Source organism: Podarcis melisellensis, assembly GCF_964234715.1.
Source record: "Podarcis melisellensis genome assembly, chromosome: 7".
In the NCBI taxonomy this organism is placed as follows: Eukaryota; Metazoa; Chordata; class Lepidosauria; order Squamata; family Lacertidae; genus Podarcis; species Podarcis melisellensis.
Window position 1 is genome coordinate 38,099,622 of NC_138539.1, and position 15,334 is coordinate 38,114,955.

Sequence of the window (15,334 nt, forward strand, 5' to 3'; positions counted from 1 at the left end):
CGGGGGTGGGCAGACTGTGCTGGGCCCCCGCCCCGCCTCCCCAAGAGTTAAGGCAACCGGGCCTCGGCGTCAGACCCGGTTGGCAAGTCGCCGGCTCGGAGCCTCTTAGGACACTTTCCCCGGCGACCGAGGCCCGGCTGCGCGCCTTCCTTAGCGCAGCGTGGCTGGAGGGAGTTCAAGGAAGGTGAGCGTGGTGAGCGCGCGTGCCTTACCTCCAGATCTGCCCCAGCTGCAGGATGTGGATGAGCGACTGCATGAGCCAGATGCAGAAGGCGCAGGAGGCGGACCGGCTCTTGGGGGGCCGGATGCCGCTGCCGCTGCCGCCGCCCGCCCCTGCCGCTCCTCCGGCGGCGGCGTTGGTGCTGCTGCTGCTGTTGGTGCTGTTGGTGGCGTTGCCCTTGCTGGCGTTGGACGCCTGCCTCTGCGGCGTGCCGGGCCGGGCGCCGGCCTCCATGTCCCCCGCGGCGGAACCGCTGCTCACCAGCAGCTTGCTCTCGCCGTGGCCGCCGGCCGACGAGGAGCCGGGCGCTGCTGCCGCCGCCGCCGCCGCCGCCCCGTCCTCGCTGCTGAAGTCGTGCACGAACCAGCGGAAGCTGAAGACCTGCACCGAGAGCGAGCCCAGCAGCACGAAGAAGAGCGTCAGCCCAAACCACCAGCGCTGGCCGCGCAGGTAGTAGTCGACCGCCAGCCAGAGGTCCGTGCCCACGTCCGCGAAGTACACGGCCACGGCCGCCAGGATCCAGAGCCCGTCCCACAGCGTGTAGCGCCGCTGCTCCCGGCCCAGCCGCAGGCACAGCGAGGACGAGCCGCCGCCCGAGCCCCGCGAACCCCCGGCCGCCCGACCGCCGCCACCGCCGCCGCTACAGCAGCAGCGGCAGCCGCCGGATGAGCAGCAGCCGCCGCCGCCGCCAGGCGCCTCGTCGTCTTCGGCGCCGCCGGGCCCCGCCGCCGAGGGCAAGCCCGAGGCCAGCGCCTGCACCGAGCCCGAGTGCTCCGAGTTCTGCAGCGGCGTGAACGCCACCTCGCTGCCCTTCTTCATCTTCAGCCGCCCCCCGTCGGACTTCGCGGCCATGATGCGGCTGGAAGGCGGCGGCGGCGGCGGCCGGGAGAGGGACCCCGTCCGGGAGCCCCTTGGAGTCCGCCCCCTCCCTCCCCCGCCGCTGCTGCCGCGGACAAGCCGCTCGCTCGGCGGCTCTTCTCGGGGCGCTGACGGGGCTGGGCCAGCGGCGCTTGCGGGCGCTGCTGGAGCGCCGCCTGCCTGCGGGGAGACCCGCTCACCCGCCCAGCCCCAGGCGCGAGCAGCCCGGGGAGCGGTCCCCGAAGCAGACCATCCTTTCCTCGGCCTGGCCCGCCCCGCCGCTTTGCCGCCGCCGCCGCTGCTGCCGCCGCCACCCAGCTGACTGACGCCGGGAAAGAGGATGACCTCATCCCTCTCCCCCCTCCCCAATACACACACGCGCGCGAGAGAGAGCGCACACACACCCAGAGCAGCCGTGGCGCCCAGGAGGGAGGGAGGGAGGCGATGGCACTGGGGAGGGGACGCTGTGGAGCAAGCAGCCGATGCAACAGGATGAGGGGATTTGAGGGGAGAAAGAATGAATCGCCTAGACGAGGAGCGCTGAGGGGTGGTCTGCAGAAAACGTTCCGGGAAGGACGGGCGGGAGAGGCGTCCGCCTTCCTTTGCAGAACGGAGGGGAAAGGATGGCTACTTGTATTCAGGGGACACGGGGAGGGCTACCAAGATTGCCCTCTAAGCGGGGCGGGGGATTTTATTTGACGGGAACACACCTGTGGGGGGTATTTCGGCGGGTGGGAAATATATAAATATGTATATACGTGAGGGGAGAGGTAGAGACGAGTTCCACCACAGACTTGCTGCCGCTGCCCGCTTAGGCTGTTTAGTGCCACGCCGCTGTGGCCCTGAGCCTGTTTCGAGGCTGCAAGCTGGGCGGGCGCGAGGAGACAGCCGCGGAGCTGCAGCTGAGGGGATGGGGCCGCGTGGGAGAAGTTGCAGGTGCCCATCCGCGCAGAAGCGCGTGCTTGCCGCGAGGGGTCTAGTTGCCCTTCCGGACGCCAGTCAAGCGGAGCAGGTGCTCGCGGGGCGGGGAGGTGGGGGGAGCTGGTTTCCCGCCTTCTTGGTACGGGCGAGTGAGCGGAGCCGCGCAGGCGGCTGCCTCATTAGCAGTGCTTTGTTACCTAAGGCCGCGTGGCGACGAAGAGGAGGGGAGTCTTCCGCAGCAGGTGGCGCACGGGAGTAGGAGGGAGGGGACCGGGAGGCGGCTCGCGTGCGACGGGCCATGCCCGAGGAGGGACCTGCTCCTGTTACACGGATGCATTATGTATGTGTGCCACGAGGGAGGGAGGAGGGGCGGACGCGGGAAAGCCTTTCTTGGCCGCGCGCCAGCTCCACGCTGGTGGGGACGCGGGGGATGAGTGACGGGGGGGGGGCGTCGCGCGCGCTGGAATCAAACGGCTGAAGCAGCAGTCGCGGGAGCAGAGCGAGTGAGTTTTCGTGGCGCTGCCTTCAGCTGGAAGTGCCTTCGCACGAGAGGCGTCCTTATCCCCCTCTTCCACAAAGCCAAGTGAGCAATCCCCGCCTGAGGCCATTTGCTGGGGATTGGAGACAGGCACATTAGCATGAGGATGTCGGTTAGGACGAGCCAGACCAACAGCGCAGCTGACAAGAAGAAAGGCTACGGAGGATTAGCGGCTCCTTGGCGAGGCGCGTCGCTCGTGGGCAGGCAGGCAGGCGAAGCGCGAAAGGACAGACAGAGTCGCCCACCTGGCAGAAAGAGCCCATTGTCTCTTAGAGACGTCTTAACTGGGACCAGTGCAAGAGACGGGGGAGCTCCGTTCGCCACACAGGGAAAACCCAGCGCCCGGGTATCGCGTCGTTTTTCGGCTCATTGCACTCCTCACATCTTGGGCACCTTGTTGAAGGTTCCGCTCCCACAAGGAGACCTGGCGGACGGAGCTGAGGGCTCAGCTCATAATTTTGAATATTGCACAGTTTCTTCATGGCATCCCTTTAAATGGGTGGCAGAAGCCGTATTAGGATTTGGGTTTGGAACAAGAGCCTGCCTCCGAGCATGTTCAGAGTGCTGCCGGATGCCTGATAGGCTTGGGTTTAGTAGCAAAGGTTCTTGTGTTCCTAGCACCCAAAGCCAGGGCATCAGGTCCAGGGTACAGATTCTAGAAAGTATTGGCTTCAGTACCACTTCGCTCTTAGTTTTAGAAACTAAGCCTTCTATATGGACCATATGCAAGTGTCTTTGCACAACCATGTATCTCAGCAACCAATAGCAACTACATGAAAGAGCATAGGTAAAGGTAAAGGTACCCCTGCCCGTACGGGCCAGTCTTGACAGACTCTGGGGTTGTGCGCCCATCTCACTCAAGAGGCCGGGGGCCAGCGCTGTCCGCAGACACTTCCGGGTCACGTGGCCAGCGTGACAAGCTGCATCTGGCGAACCAGAGCAGCGCACGGAAATGCCGTTTACCTTCCCGCTGGTAAGCGGTCCCTATTTATCTACTTGCACCCGGGGGTGCTTTCAAACTGCTAGGTTGGCAGGCGCTGGGACCGAGCAGCGGGAGCGGACCCCGCCGTGGGGATTCGAACCGCCGACCTTTCGATCGGCAAGCCCTGGGCGCTGAGGCTTTTACCCACAGCACCACCTGCGTCCCTGGTATGAAAGAGCATACTCAGGGGGAAATACTGGCACACAGACCAAGCACCTTTCCCTACATGAACCTTCCCAAAACCTGTGTTGCATCTTTGTGTACCCCCTTCATGGACAGTGCAAAATGTGGCCACATGAGAAGTTCCTTTTCAGTAGTGACTGCCCAGTTTTGCACTGCTCTCCCCAGAGAGATGCACCAGGCACCATCCTTATCAACTTGTAGGTAACAGGCAAAAACATTCTTGTTCACTCAAGTATTTGGCTTTTCGTTGGGGTCATAAGTTTTGATGATACCCAAGCCTGTATTGGTGTTTGTCTTTTAGTATGGTGGGATAGGATTTGCCCTTTTATTTTATTGCAGGATGAGTACTCTTCTTCAGCTGATGTTCTTTTATAATTTTGATGTCTTTTAATTTTTGTATCACATATGCTTTTATTATTGTAAGTCACTTTGAGGCATTTTTGTAGTGACAGATAAATGCTATCATCATCATCATCATCATCATCATCAAATGCATTTATATCCTACCTTTCCCCTGCAAGGAGCTCAAGGTGGCATATGTGGTTCTCCTCCTCAATTAATCTCCACAACAACCCTGTGATGATACTAATGAGAATGGAAACACAGATTTCTGGTGCCTGCTAATGGAGTCAAGCTGATCTACCTGCTAATTTATATTTAGTTTCATTTGTTTGCATTTCCTTCTTGTACCCATCAAAATTTAGGAGCTTTGCAGTGACTGAAGCTTCTGGATCATAATTAAGGCAGCCCTACGTATAACACGGGATGTGGGTGGTACTATGGTCTAAACCACTGAGACTAGGGCTTGCCAACTGGAAGCTCAGTGGTTTGAATCCCCACATTGGGATGAGCTCCTGTTGCTTGGTCTGAGCTCCTGCCAACCTAGCAGTTTGAAAGCACGTTCAAAGTGTAAGTAGATAAATAGGTACCGCTCCGGCAGGAAGGTAAATGGCATTTCCGTGCACTGCTCTGGTTTCGCCAGAAGCGGCTTAGTCATGCTGGCCACATGACCCAGAAAAACTGTCTGCGGACAAATGTTGGCTCCCTCGGCCAGTATAGTGAGATGAGCACTGCAACCCCAGAGTCGTTCGTGACTGGACTTAACTGTCAGGGGTCCTTTAACTTTACATATAACACATTATGCCATTATGGGAACCATTGGCCCCCAGATGTTGCTGGACAACAACTCACATCAGTCCCAGCAGCATGGTCAGTGGTCATTGATGATGGGAGTTTTAGTCTAGCAACACCTGGGTGTCCACAGGTTCTGCATCCCTACATTAGAATAATCCAGTGGAGAGGTTGCCAGAGCGTGCATCACCAGTGCTAGGCTAACCCTGTCCAGGATGGTCACTGCTGGTTAACCAGATGAACATGGTTAAAGGCTCTCCAGGCCACTAAGACCACCTGGGACTCAAGTGACAATGCTGGATTAAGGTGTTCTCTCAAACTGCATACTTGCTCTTTCAGGGGGAGTGCAATGCTGTCCAGAGCAGGATGAACATCTTTGTATTTCAGCCTCTGTTTTGTTCTATAGAAGAATTGCAAAGACTATGCCAGAGGTACTTCACATAACTCTAGGCTTCAGTTTACTGAATATGTAGAGTAGTAGTATGGGAAGTAAGGCTAGGTGGGAATGGGAATCTTGAAGTTTGTTTTGGAAGATGCATTGGCATGTTTTTGTTTTCTGTATTTTGCTTTGTTCCATTTTAGTAGTTCTCGATATTTCATTTTTTCCAGTTATCTTTATTTAGAAAGCATCTGTTTCATCCTGATGTTTTTTCTGCAAATGTTTATGTTAACCAATTCACATCCAAATTCTCTGTTTTCATCTAATTTTCTAACAGGTGTCTCTTTTATAAGTTTTTTTCTACAGCATCCTCAAAGTCTCTGTGTTCATCTGCTTGGATTCCTTCTATTTTACTTTTTTTCCAATCTGCAAAAGCAACAAGTCACTGTACAGAGAGATTGTGACTGGCCTCCCCGTATAAGACTAATTAGTCTTTCAATAGCATTGTTTCATTTATGCCTCACACTGTAACTCTCAATCCAAAAGAAAGTCCATTTCATACGGGCACTCTCTTTGGATATTGGCTTGCAAGGATGAAGAAATGAGAACTGCTACAGTTTAATGAACAACAAACACAGGAATCATGCTGCTTTCCTTAAAACTACTTACTGAAAAGCAATAATGAGCACATAAAAAGAAGTTTGTAAAATTATGAGGGATGTCAGGGCCGGCTCACACATGAGGCAAGGTGAGGTGACTGCCTTGGGTGGCAGGATCTGCATGGACAGCAGATTCAGCCTCCAAGGAATGCATCATCTGCTATTGCCCAGTAGCAGCAATGGCTGTGGCACACTCCTTGGAGGCTGGATCTGCTGCCTTCTCAGCAGAAGCCTCCCAGTGCCACCTCTACAGTGGCCTCTTGGCAAATAGGAGGCGCTGCTGGTCTCTCAGCAGCCTGAAGCTACTCTCAGCAGCCTGAAGCATCATAGCCAGACACTGGAGAGACTTGACAGGAGTGAACATGGACCACTGGTACCAAATCGTATGGGAAACAGCCTTACTAGAAAAGCTAACCCACAGATTGAAACTGACATGGGGAGAAATAAAAGAGGACACCTTCACTGCGGTATGGCTCCCATTTATTACATACACAGCAACAAGAACAAAACAACAACAGGAACCCACCACCAACATATGAATCGATATAGCTAACTTGACACACACCCCACGCAAACAAATCTCACTGCAGCCAACCAACCATGCCCTGGCCATCCCAACCTCTCTCACTACCAAGGAAATATAATAAACGAATAGAAAGAGAACATACTCAAGAGACGCTGACATAAAAACCCTGCATATACACCAAGTATTACCACTCCTCTCCCCTCTACTTTATTCTGTACACAATACTAATGTCTCACCTCAAATGTAAAAAAACCTTTACAACCTGGAAAAGAGACAATGTATGTGCTTTTGTAAACCAATAAAATCCTCAATAAAAATTGTTTATAAAGGTGAAAAGCACCCTCTGCCCTCAAAACCGTTCTTTGACGCAGAATGAAAGCTGTCCCTTGTGCCTGTGTTTCCCATGTCAAATAGCAGCTTTGGGGAGACAGTTTTCGTGACAATTGCAGCACAGGGGCAGAGAGTTAAAACAACAGCAGCAGTACACAATAATTGGTTTCCTATGCTTAAATGGCATTTCTGCTCTGTAAAAAAATAAATGTTTGGAGACTCAGAACCTTGTAAGGAAGATTGAGACCTGAAAAGCTACTCCATAAAGTGTAGTAATTCAGGAGGAAATTCAACTCTATACATGTTGAAAGGTAATGTTTTGCATAAATTGCTGCATTTTACAGAGCTGAGTCCTGGCACAGGAGATGATTGCCACAATACTGCTCCAAATTTGGAGTGCACAACATCACACTATCTACATGTGTGACACTGCTGGCACCAGCTCATTAGTCCCTGTCCTGCCCATTCTCTCACTTAATTTGCTAATAGGAAAGAAGCTTTAAAATATGTTACCTGCGGCAAGGGGTAGGGCTAAATGACCTTCAATGTAGTGGTGAAGCTGTGGCCATTTAATAACTGCAATTTGCAGCATTTTTAAAGCTTAAGTGAACATAGAAAGCCCTTTCCACAACATGTTGCATGGAATGTTTTTTTGCTAGCTGAGCAGAATATTCAAATGATTCCATTTAACTAGTACTCTCTTCCCACCTCTCTTTCTCACACACAATATAAAATTTCCTAAATCTCTAGCAGAGTTTTGGGGTGGGTGGCTTACTGCTTTGAATATTTTGACTTTATTCCATGACTTCATCAAGATGCCAAATAATTCCTTCATTTTACTCTCAATATGCATTTATTATTCCCCCATGCAGCTACACAACATAATGTGTAGAACCATCTACACATAATTCAGTTTATTTTAATATGGTACACAAACTGTGAAAACATTTGCCAAAGGATTACGAGAGAACACTCTGTTCTGTGCCAGAGGTAGATATAGTCTGCTCAGTGTAGAATAGTTTTTTTAGTAGTGTTATAGTGGGAACACACAATACTTTTGTTGTGTATTACTTCTCTAATAAGATTGCATTAAATGCTTAGTGAATTCTGCTTTACCAGATCAGCACTTCTAGAATGTTGTCTGCTTTAAATGAAGTGGAAGCTGCAGCCAAGTACCATTTTTGAACAGCATTGTCTAAGTTATTTATGGCTAGAAACAAACATTTCAAAAGCCCCCACTGTCTCTATAGAAACTGGCTGAAGACTAGATTTTAGAGCTTTCTAGTAGGAAATTTACTGTTGTCTCTCATGTTTGAAGAATCCAAAGAATTTATTATTATTATTATTATTATGAACTGCTAGCTGAAAGTTTAACAGGGAAAGGTATTTTCATTTTACATTTCCTTTGTGATTAATGGCAAACTGCCATCCTAAATAAATTTATTTGGAACCCCCATTGATACCAAAGGGGTTTACTTTCAAGCAAATATAACTCGGGTGGAAACTGTTCACATAGAAATCATCTTTCTGTCATTTCAGCCAATTCAGCTTGTGTTCATTTTTCATGCTTCCATTGAATCACTTTTGATAAAAGACTTCAGTACTTTGGAGTTACACTTGTACACAACAATATAAGCTGCACACTATAGTCAGGAATTATTTCATAAACTAAAGTTCACTTTTTTAAAAAAAAGAAAATTATAGAATGAATTATAATGGTACACATGAGTAGTTCAAAGTCTCAGCACACCGAATCCAAGAAATCATAGAATGATTTCTTGTAATGATGAGTTGGGTACTACTGATTTGGGCAAAGTGCATAGCATTTGTTGGATGGGGCTGCACTCCCTGGAACAGAGTACAAAACTTTAGGTCCAGAGCCTGAACTCTGCAGTTCAGTCTGCAGGCCCCTCTATCTGCCCCTCAGGATTCTTCTCAAGCCACACTTCTCTCTGGTCCTGGTCTGCACCCATGGGAACATCTGCCTGGTTTTTGTGCTGCTGATTTATGCCATTTGAAGAACTGCAGTTAATGAAATCATAAAATTGTAAAGTTGAAAGGGACACTGATGGTCATCTAGTTTTGCTTCTGAAGTGTCCCAACAATTTGTAGCTCACTCAGTAGGCAAGGATTAGTGGATCTACTGCAATCTGAAAGAAAATCTTACTAGACTTGCTGCCAAATTGTGTAAAGAATAAAATTCAAGTTGAAAATTATGATCATGAAAAATCTGAATCCTGGACAACATCTGAGGAGAGCCAGTGAGTTTAGGGGTGCAGAGTAGGCCATATCGCACACACCTCCGTTCACTTCCAGCACTTCATCACTGCTACCTGTGTCCCAGGGACTGCTGCCTGAGGTGGCTGAGTCACTCTTCCTAATGGTAGGGCTGGCACTTTTTAAAGCATTCACCAGATTGTGGCTGCTGTGTCTAGACTGGTTGTCTAGACTGCAATGGGCAATTGAGGGAAACCATGAACAATGGAAGTGTGCATCTAAACAGACATCAGGTAACAAGTTTCCCATGAAAACCTACTGCTTGGGACCAGCAAAATGGAGTAGCCCGTGGAATTCCTCTTATGGGCTTTGCAAAGGCCTGCTCCTTTTGCATGGCTTTCACTATGGTTGTTCTAAACAGTGTGCTATATTCCTCATAAAACTTAACCTGGTTTCTTATTATAAATAGCGCAAGCTTGTATGTGTGTGGGAGTGGGGAATAAGCAAATAAGCTGTTAGGAGATGCTGTTCAGTGTTAGTAGAAGCAAACAAATTAAGAAGGCATTATTTACACTTGATAAACTAGAAATGGCATCAGGGTGAGTTAATATTACAAACTATTAATGAAAGACACTCTAAATGAAACAAACCACATAATAGATCACAGCAAACTGATTCTGTGTAATGAATACTGATACTGACTAAACTCATCTGTGCACTCTGGGGATAGAGTTTTAAATTCATTTCAGCACGTACCTTAGCAATGTAAGCACAAAGAGAACCATTGGAGAACTAAATTAACCCTGTTCCCTCAGTCAATCAGAAGACATTATACTGTAGGTCTTACAGCTAATAATCTATGAGACAAATTAAAACTAAAGCAAGTCATCTGCAAGTAGGTTAATAGTCTTTATTTTAATTTCTAACCAAGTACCACCTTACCTATTACTGTCTCTTTCACTGACTGAACCTTTACAATAAAAGTCATCAAAAATCTGGGTCTTATATGAAGCACATGGAAATATTTAAAATATGACTTGTCAATGTTTCCCTGTAGCACATTCTGAACCATTCATTTTTAGAAACTCTGCAAGGAAAAGGGCAGAGATGGACCCCAACTTGCAAGAATTTAAAACAGGAATAGACAAATTCATGGAGGAGAGGGCTATCAGCAACTTCTTGCAATGATACCTATGTACTGTCTCCACTTTCACAGGCAGTATGCCTCTGAAGGCCAGTTGCCAGGAATCACAGATGGGCAGGGTGCTTTTGTGCTCATGTCCTCCTTGCAGGCCTTCCAAAGGCATCTGGTTGGCCACTCTGAGAGGAGGATATGGACTAGATAGCCAATGGTCTGATTCAACAGGCTCTTCTTATGCTCTTAAGATAAAAAAGCAGAATTTCTAGTACATATTGTTATGCATTACAGTGGTACCTCAGGTTACAGGTGCTTCAGGTTACAGACTCCGCTAACCCAGAAATAGTACCTCAGGTTAAGAACTTTGCTTCAGGATGAGAACAGAAATCGCGCAGTGGTGGCAGTGGGAGGCCCCATTAGCTAAAGTGGTACCTCAGGTTAAGAACAGTTTCAGGTTAAGAACGGACCTCCAGAACGAATTAAGTTCTTAACCCGAGGTATCACTGTATCCACTTCTCCAGTCTCCTTCCTGTAGTTAAAAACAGGCGATATCATACAATCATAAAGACAGAAGCCAGCCTTCTAACTGCTCCCCCTCTCAGATCTAGAAAACAGTGAGCTGCACAATTTCTTGTTGGGATTTGAACTAGAAAGCATTTTTTTACAAGACCCCACCAATAGCAGCAGAAGGCATGTGACCACAGGGAAATTTCCATAGCTATCAAGGTGACATTTGGTCCAGTAGAATGACTGGGCAAAACAAGTTCTGGGAAAGTACTTGTGTTTCTCAATTATTTAAAAATATCTACCTTGGAATATATATATTCCTCACTACATAAACTATATTTTCTTTTCTTTTTTTACGTAAAGGTGAAGGTACCCCTGACCGTTAGGTCCAGTCGTGGGTTGCACGCTCATCTCACTCTATAGGCTGAGGGAGTCAGCGTTTGTCCACAGACAGGTTCCAGGTCATGTGGCCAGCATGACTAAGTCGCTTCTGGCGAACCAGAGCAGCGCATGGAAATGCCGTTTACCTTCCTGCTGGAACGGTACCTATTTATCTACTTGCACTTTGATGTGCTTTCGAACTGCTAGGTTGGCAGGAGCTGGGACCGAGCAATGGGAGCTCAACCCATCATGGGGATTCGAACAGCCGACCTTCTGATCAGCAAGCCTTAGGCTCTGTGGTTTAGACCACAGCGCCACCCACGTCCTTTGACAACAAATCCCAAATATTGTGAAATGATGGGAAACAAACTTACAAAACTAAGTTGCAACAGTGTATCTCTGCTTTATTCATGTTTGGGTACAGGTGTTCAGAATTCCTGGTAACATTCTCACTCGAGTATTCAAATATGATGTATTGTTTTGATATTTCTTCATGATAATTATAGTTCTTTCACAATTAGAAAATACAAATAAACCCAATCAGCTTGATGTTGAGGGAAAGCATGTTCAGATAGGATTCTCGGAGTGCATAATTACACAGAAAGCTGCACTACAGTACGTCCATCATTTTCATCTTTAGCCAGCCACCTGGTGAAGAAAATATGCATTGCTGATGGAAGAGATGGTTCACACATAAAAATAAAAATGTCTGTAAGGACATGAGTACTGAATTGTTTCTAATCTTAAGGAACCTGGGTAGCACCTTGTACTGACAGTGGACTAGTTATCCATCACTTAAAACCCACATCTGGGAATGCCCATTCGAAAATAAATAGGGGGAGAAGGTTGGAGTAGGCAGAGATATGGATCCATTGACCAGGCATTATCCCTAAACTCCCTTTAAGAAGAACTGGGAAGACCAAGTTACAAACAAGCACAAAACCTTTCAAAATAAACCAATAAACATAAAATATCCTTTATTTACTGGGTGGAGTAAATCTGGCACATCAGCAATCAAGCTTGCCTTGGGTTGTTGACATATAGGGCACCTATGCAAAATTAACACTCTTCTGCCACTGCTTTATGTTGCTTCTAACATTTACGTATGTAAAATCTTTTACATGGACTTAAAGCCTGCAATTGTCCATTGCATGGACGTCTCTCAAGGGAGCTGAAGCCAGTTGCTTTAGATCATGGGTAGGCAAACTAAAGCCCGGGGGCCGGATCAGGCCCAATTGCCTTCTGAATCCAGCCTACGGATGGTCTGGGAATCAACGTGTTTTTACATGAGTAGAATGTGTGCTTTTATTTAAAATGCATCTCTGGGTTATTTGTGGGGGCATAGGAATTCATTCATTCCCCCCCCCCTACAAAAAAATATAGTCTGGCCTCACACAAAGTCTGAGGGACAGTGGGCTGGCTCCCTGCTGAAAAAGTTTGATGACCCCTGCTTTAGATGGTGTGTGTGTTTTGCCAAATCACCACAAAGTAACCATATATGTACTAGCTAAGAGCATGGAAGCAGCATTGTTAAATACTTAAGTTTTATGATCCTGTCTTGTGGGTTTATACATAAAAGAAAAGAAAATTTCCCACTCCACTTTTCTCATGTGTTTAAGTAACCAGGCTGTGGATTATTGGCTTGCCTCTTTTCTATATGTGAAACAGATTTTTTATTGGAATTGAAGGGAAGTACTGAGGGCCGATGAAGCAAATTCTTGATTATTTGTAGACTGAAGAATGGGCATACTGATTCTTCCCATTTCCTTTGGTCTGCTTGTTTTTGGAAATGGAAAGAAGACTGCCATCAACAGAACTACATTGTCTTCCCTGAATTTTAATGTGGGAGATCTGAAAGTTGCATATTTTCTCTAGTTTGAATAGTATCACTTTACTGATACTATTATTTTTGAAAGTTGTAACCATCTGTAGCATTCATGCTATAATCTTAATCCCACATGCCTGGGAGTAAACCCAACTGAATTCAACAGCACTTGCTTCTGAGTAGACATGGTTATGATTGTGCTGTGATCAAGTTTAATAACTGGGAAACAAACCGGTTGCAACTGAAGGAGTATAATTCATTCGTAGACACATCTGTGATTTCTACTTTTTCCAGAAACCAGCCACTTGCTGTAAAGAAAGGACAATAATAAAGTATGTTCACCTCTGAGTACAGATAAACCCAAAGAAAAGAATTCTAAATTTATTTTTAAGTCATGGCGACACATTAAAATTGGAGAAAATTTTCTAAATGAGAAAAATTATTGGCTATTTTGACAGTGATTGTCAAAAACTCACCAAATGTTAACATTTACCATTAATTCTTAAGGTATTTGGTTACAGTGGCCAGTGCTTCCAGAACATTATGATATTTACCAGTAAATCACAAGGCCTACTCCTGACTATATAAATAAGGATGATAAACAGTTTAATTGTAAACTTGGAAAAATATGTCACTGACCATATCAGTCTGGTAATTTTTAATTTTAAGCCCTGTGGCACAACCATTGTTGACCAGCTCTCTTTTAGAATATCCAATTTTATCAATGACAGGCATTTACCTGTAAAATATACTGGTCACTAGGGGACAGGCACAATGGGGTTGGTGGGTGTGAGAATGGCAGGTTGGGGTACTTTACTGATCAACTTGCAGACAGAGAAACCCAGCTTGTTGCATAAAATTGAAGTCTGAGGTGCTTTCTTGTGAACAAATGTGATTCTGGATCAATGCAGTAGCCTGGCACTTGAAATAACAGGCTAACTACTCATCTGTAGATAGAGTGATGTGCCACCTGCAGCTCAAATCAAGCTGTAAAACATATTTTCAAGTTAAATTTGAAAACGGGTCTCACTACATTATATGCCATAGAGCAGGTGACATGTACCCAGAAATAAGTGCCCTGCCATTTCAAATGACATCTGCACAGCAGATGTTTGTATAGGGAGAGAAAAAATATCCTCTGACTGCAATGATTGTTTATTGGCACTGATTTCTTGGAATAAAATAAGTCAGTTAATATATCTGCAATAGCTTCATATAAATCATAACATAAAATGTCCGAAAAGCAATTTATTCCCTCACAGTTCTGGACATTCCTCACTCCAGCCTGGTAAATACTGATATTTACTCATAAATGATGGAAATCTGGGTGAAGCTGGGTCATTTATTGAAGAAAAGTAGTGGTTCTTGAAATGTACTGGTACATGTCAAAATTGATTGTGTCCTGAAGTTTGCTTTGAACATTCTCTGACAGTTATGGGGAAAACATCGTGATTAAATCTTTTTATCTTTTTTCTTCCAAAAACTGGTTTGAGAAGTTAGTAAATGAAGCAAAGAATGAAGCAATATGGGGAGAAATAGTGGAAATCAGATTCAACTTCCCCCTCTAATTTAAAATGTAATCTAATAACACAGTAGCATGCAATTAAATGGATTTTGAGAAATTTCTGAGAAAACAATACTGAATTCTTGAGACATACAAGTAAAGAGAATTAATTTTCTTAAGGAAGCAAAATAGTCTTAATAAGCAAAAAAATACATTTCTTCTTGATAGATGTCATGTAGACTTGTGTAAATCAAAATAAGTGGGTTAAAAACCCCCAAATGATTTCCCTACATAATATCTGAGAGTCAAGCCATATGTTATTCTGAGGGCTCTATAATATGTGGCATCGGTTCTGGCAATGTTATAATTCTTTTTTATTACATTTATATCCCACCCTTCCTCAAATTAGCTTATGGTGGCATACATTGCTCTCTCCCCCAGTTCACATTCACAACAACCCTGTGAGGCAGATTAGATTGAGTGAAAGTGACCAACCAAAGTTGCCCAGTGAGCTTCATGGTGGAATAGAGACCTGGATCCCTCAGGGCCTAGCCCTAGTCCAATACTCCATCTGCACCATCCTCCTGAGGGAGATTTGAGGCATTTCAAAATTGAAGGTGTGGATTCATATGCATATAAATGACAACAAGGATATGCAATAAACCTACAGGTATACTTACCAAATCCTTTGCCATCATGTCCAATCTCAATTTTCTTCAGCCTTCCAACATCCTTTGTTTTGATTCTGAATGTGTCAGTCTTCAAAATAAGAGAAGCAGCTTTCAAAATGTGACAAGTCTATGTCTGGAAAACAGTATGCTTATCTGGGACTGCTTTAAATTTATCTGTGTGCAGGGGGTAGTGGATGGCTGGAGGAGTGCATTATTGTTACTGTTCCTTTTCTGGTACAGTTATATGCTGCTAATTTTCAGCTCTTCCCTGAAAACATAAAACATGTACTTTCCACATTAGGTTTTGAAGGTTTCTTGCCATTTTATTGGTTTCAGAACCCAAGAGATGTTTTCTCTCTGGTAA

At 46.2% G+C, this 15,334-nt stretch overlaps 2 protein-coding genes across 5 annotated transcripts in view; both read right to left on the bottom strand.

Annotated features, from left to right (window-relative positions):
* XKR4 (XK related 4) overlaps positions 1 to 2,447 on the bottom strand; it is a 133,847-nt gene extending 131,400 nt beyond the window's left edge. The window contains exon 1 of one of the 2 annotated variants that reach the window (XM_081917545.1): positions 213 to 2,447. In XM_081917545.1, the coding sequence (XP_081773671.1) occupies positions 213 to 1,072 (860 nt within the window). In that variant the 5' untranslated portion in view covers positions 1,073 to 2,447. The remainder of the gene's footprint in view (positions 1 to 212) is intronic. The other variant, XM_081917546.1, reaches the window with a different exon arrangement.
* Positions 2,448 to 11,353: 8,906 nt separating this feature from the next.
* RP1 (RP1 axonemal microtubule associated) overlaps positions 11,354 to 15,334 on the bottom strand; it is a 176,553-nt gene continuing 172,572 nt past the window's right edge. For all 3 annotated transcript variants that reach the window (XM_081917503.1, XM_081917501.1, XM_081917502.1), the window contains 3 exons: positions 14,980 to 15,058; positions 13,028 to 13,103; positions 11,354 to 11,618 (listed from right to left, as the gene is read on the bottom strand). In XM_081917503.1, coding sequence (XP_081773629.1) covers positions 11,564 to 11,618; positions 13,028 to 13,103; positions 14,980 to 15,058 — 210 coding nt within the window. In that variant the 3' untranslated portion in view covers positions 11,354 to 11,563. The remainder of the gene's footprint in view (positions 11,619 to 13,027; positions 13,104 to 14,979; positions 15,059 to 15,334) is intronic.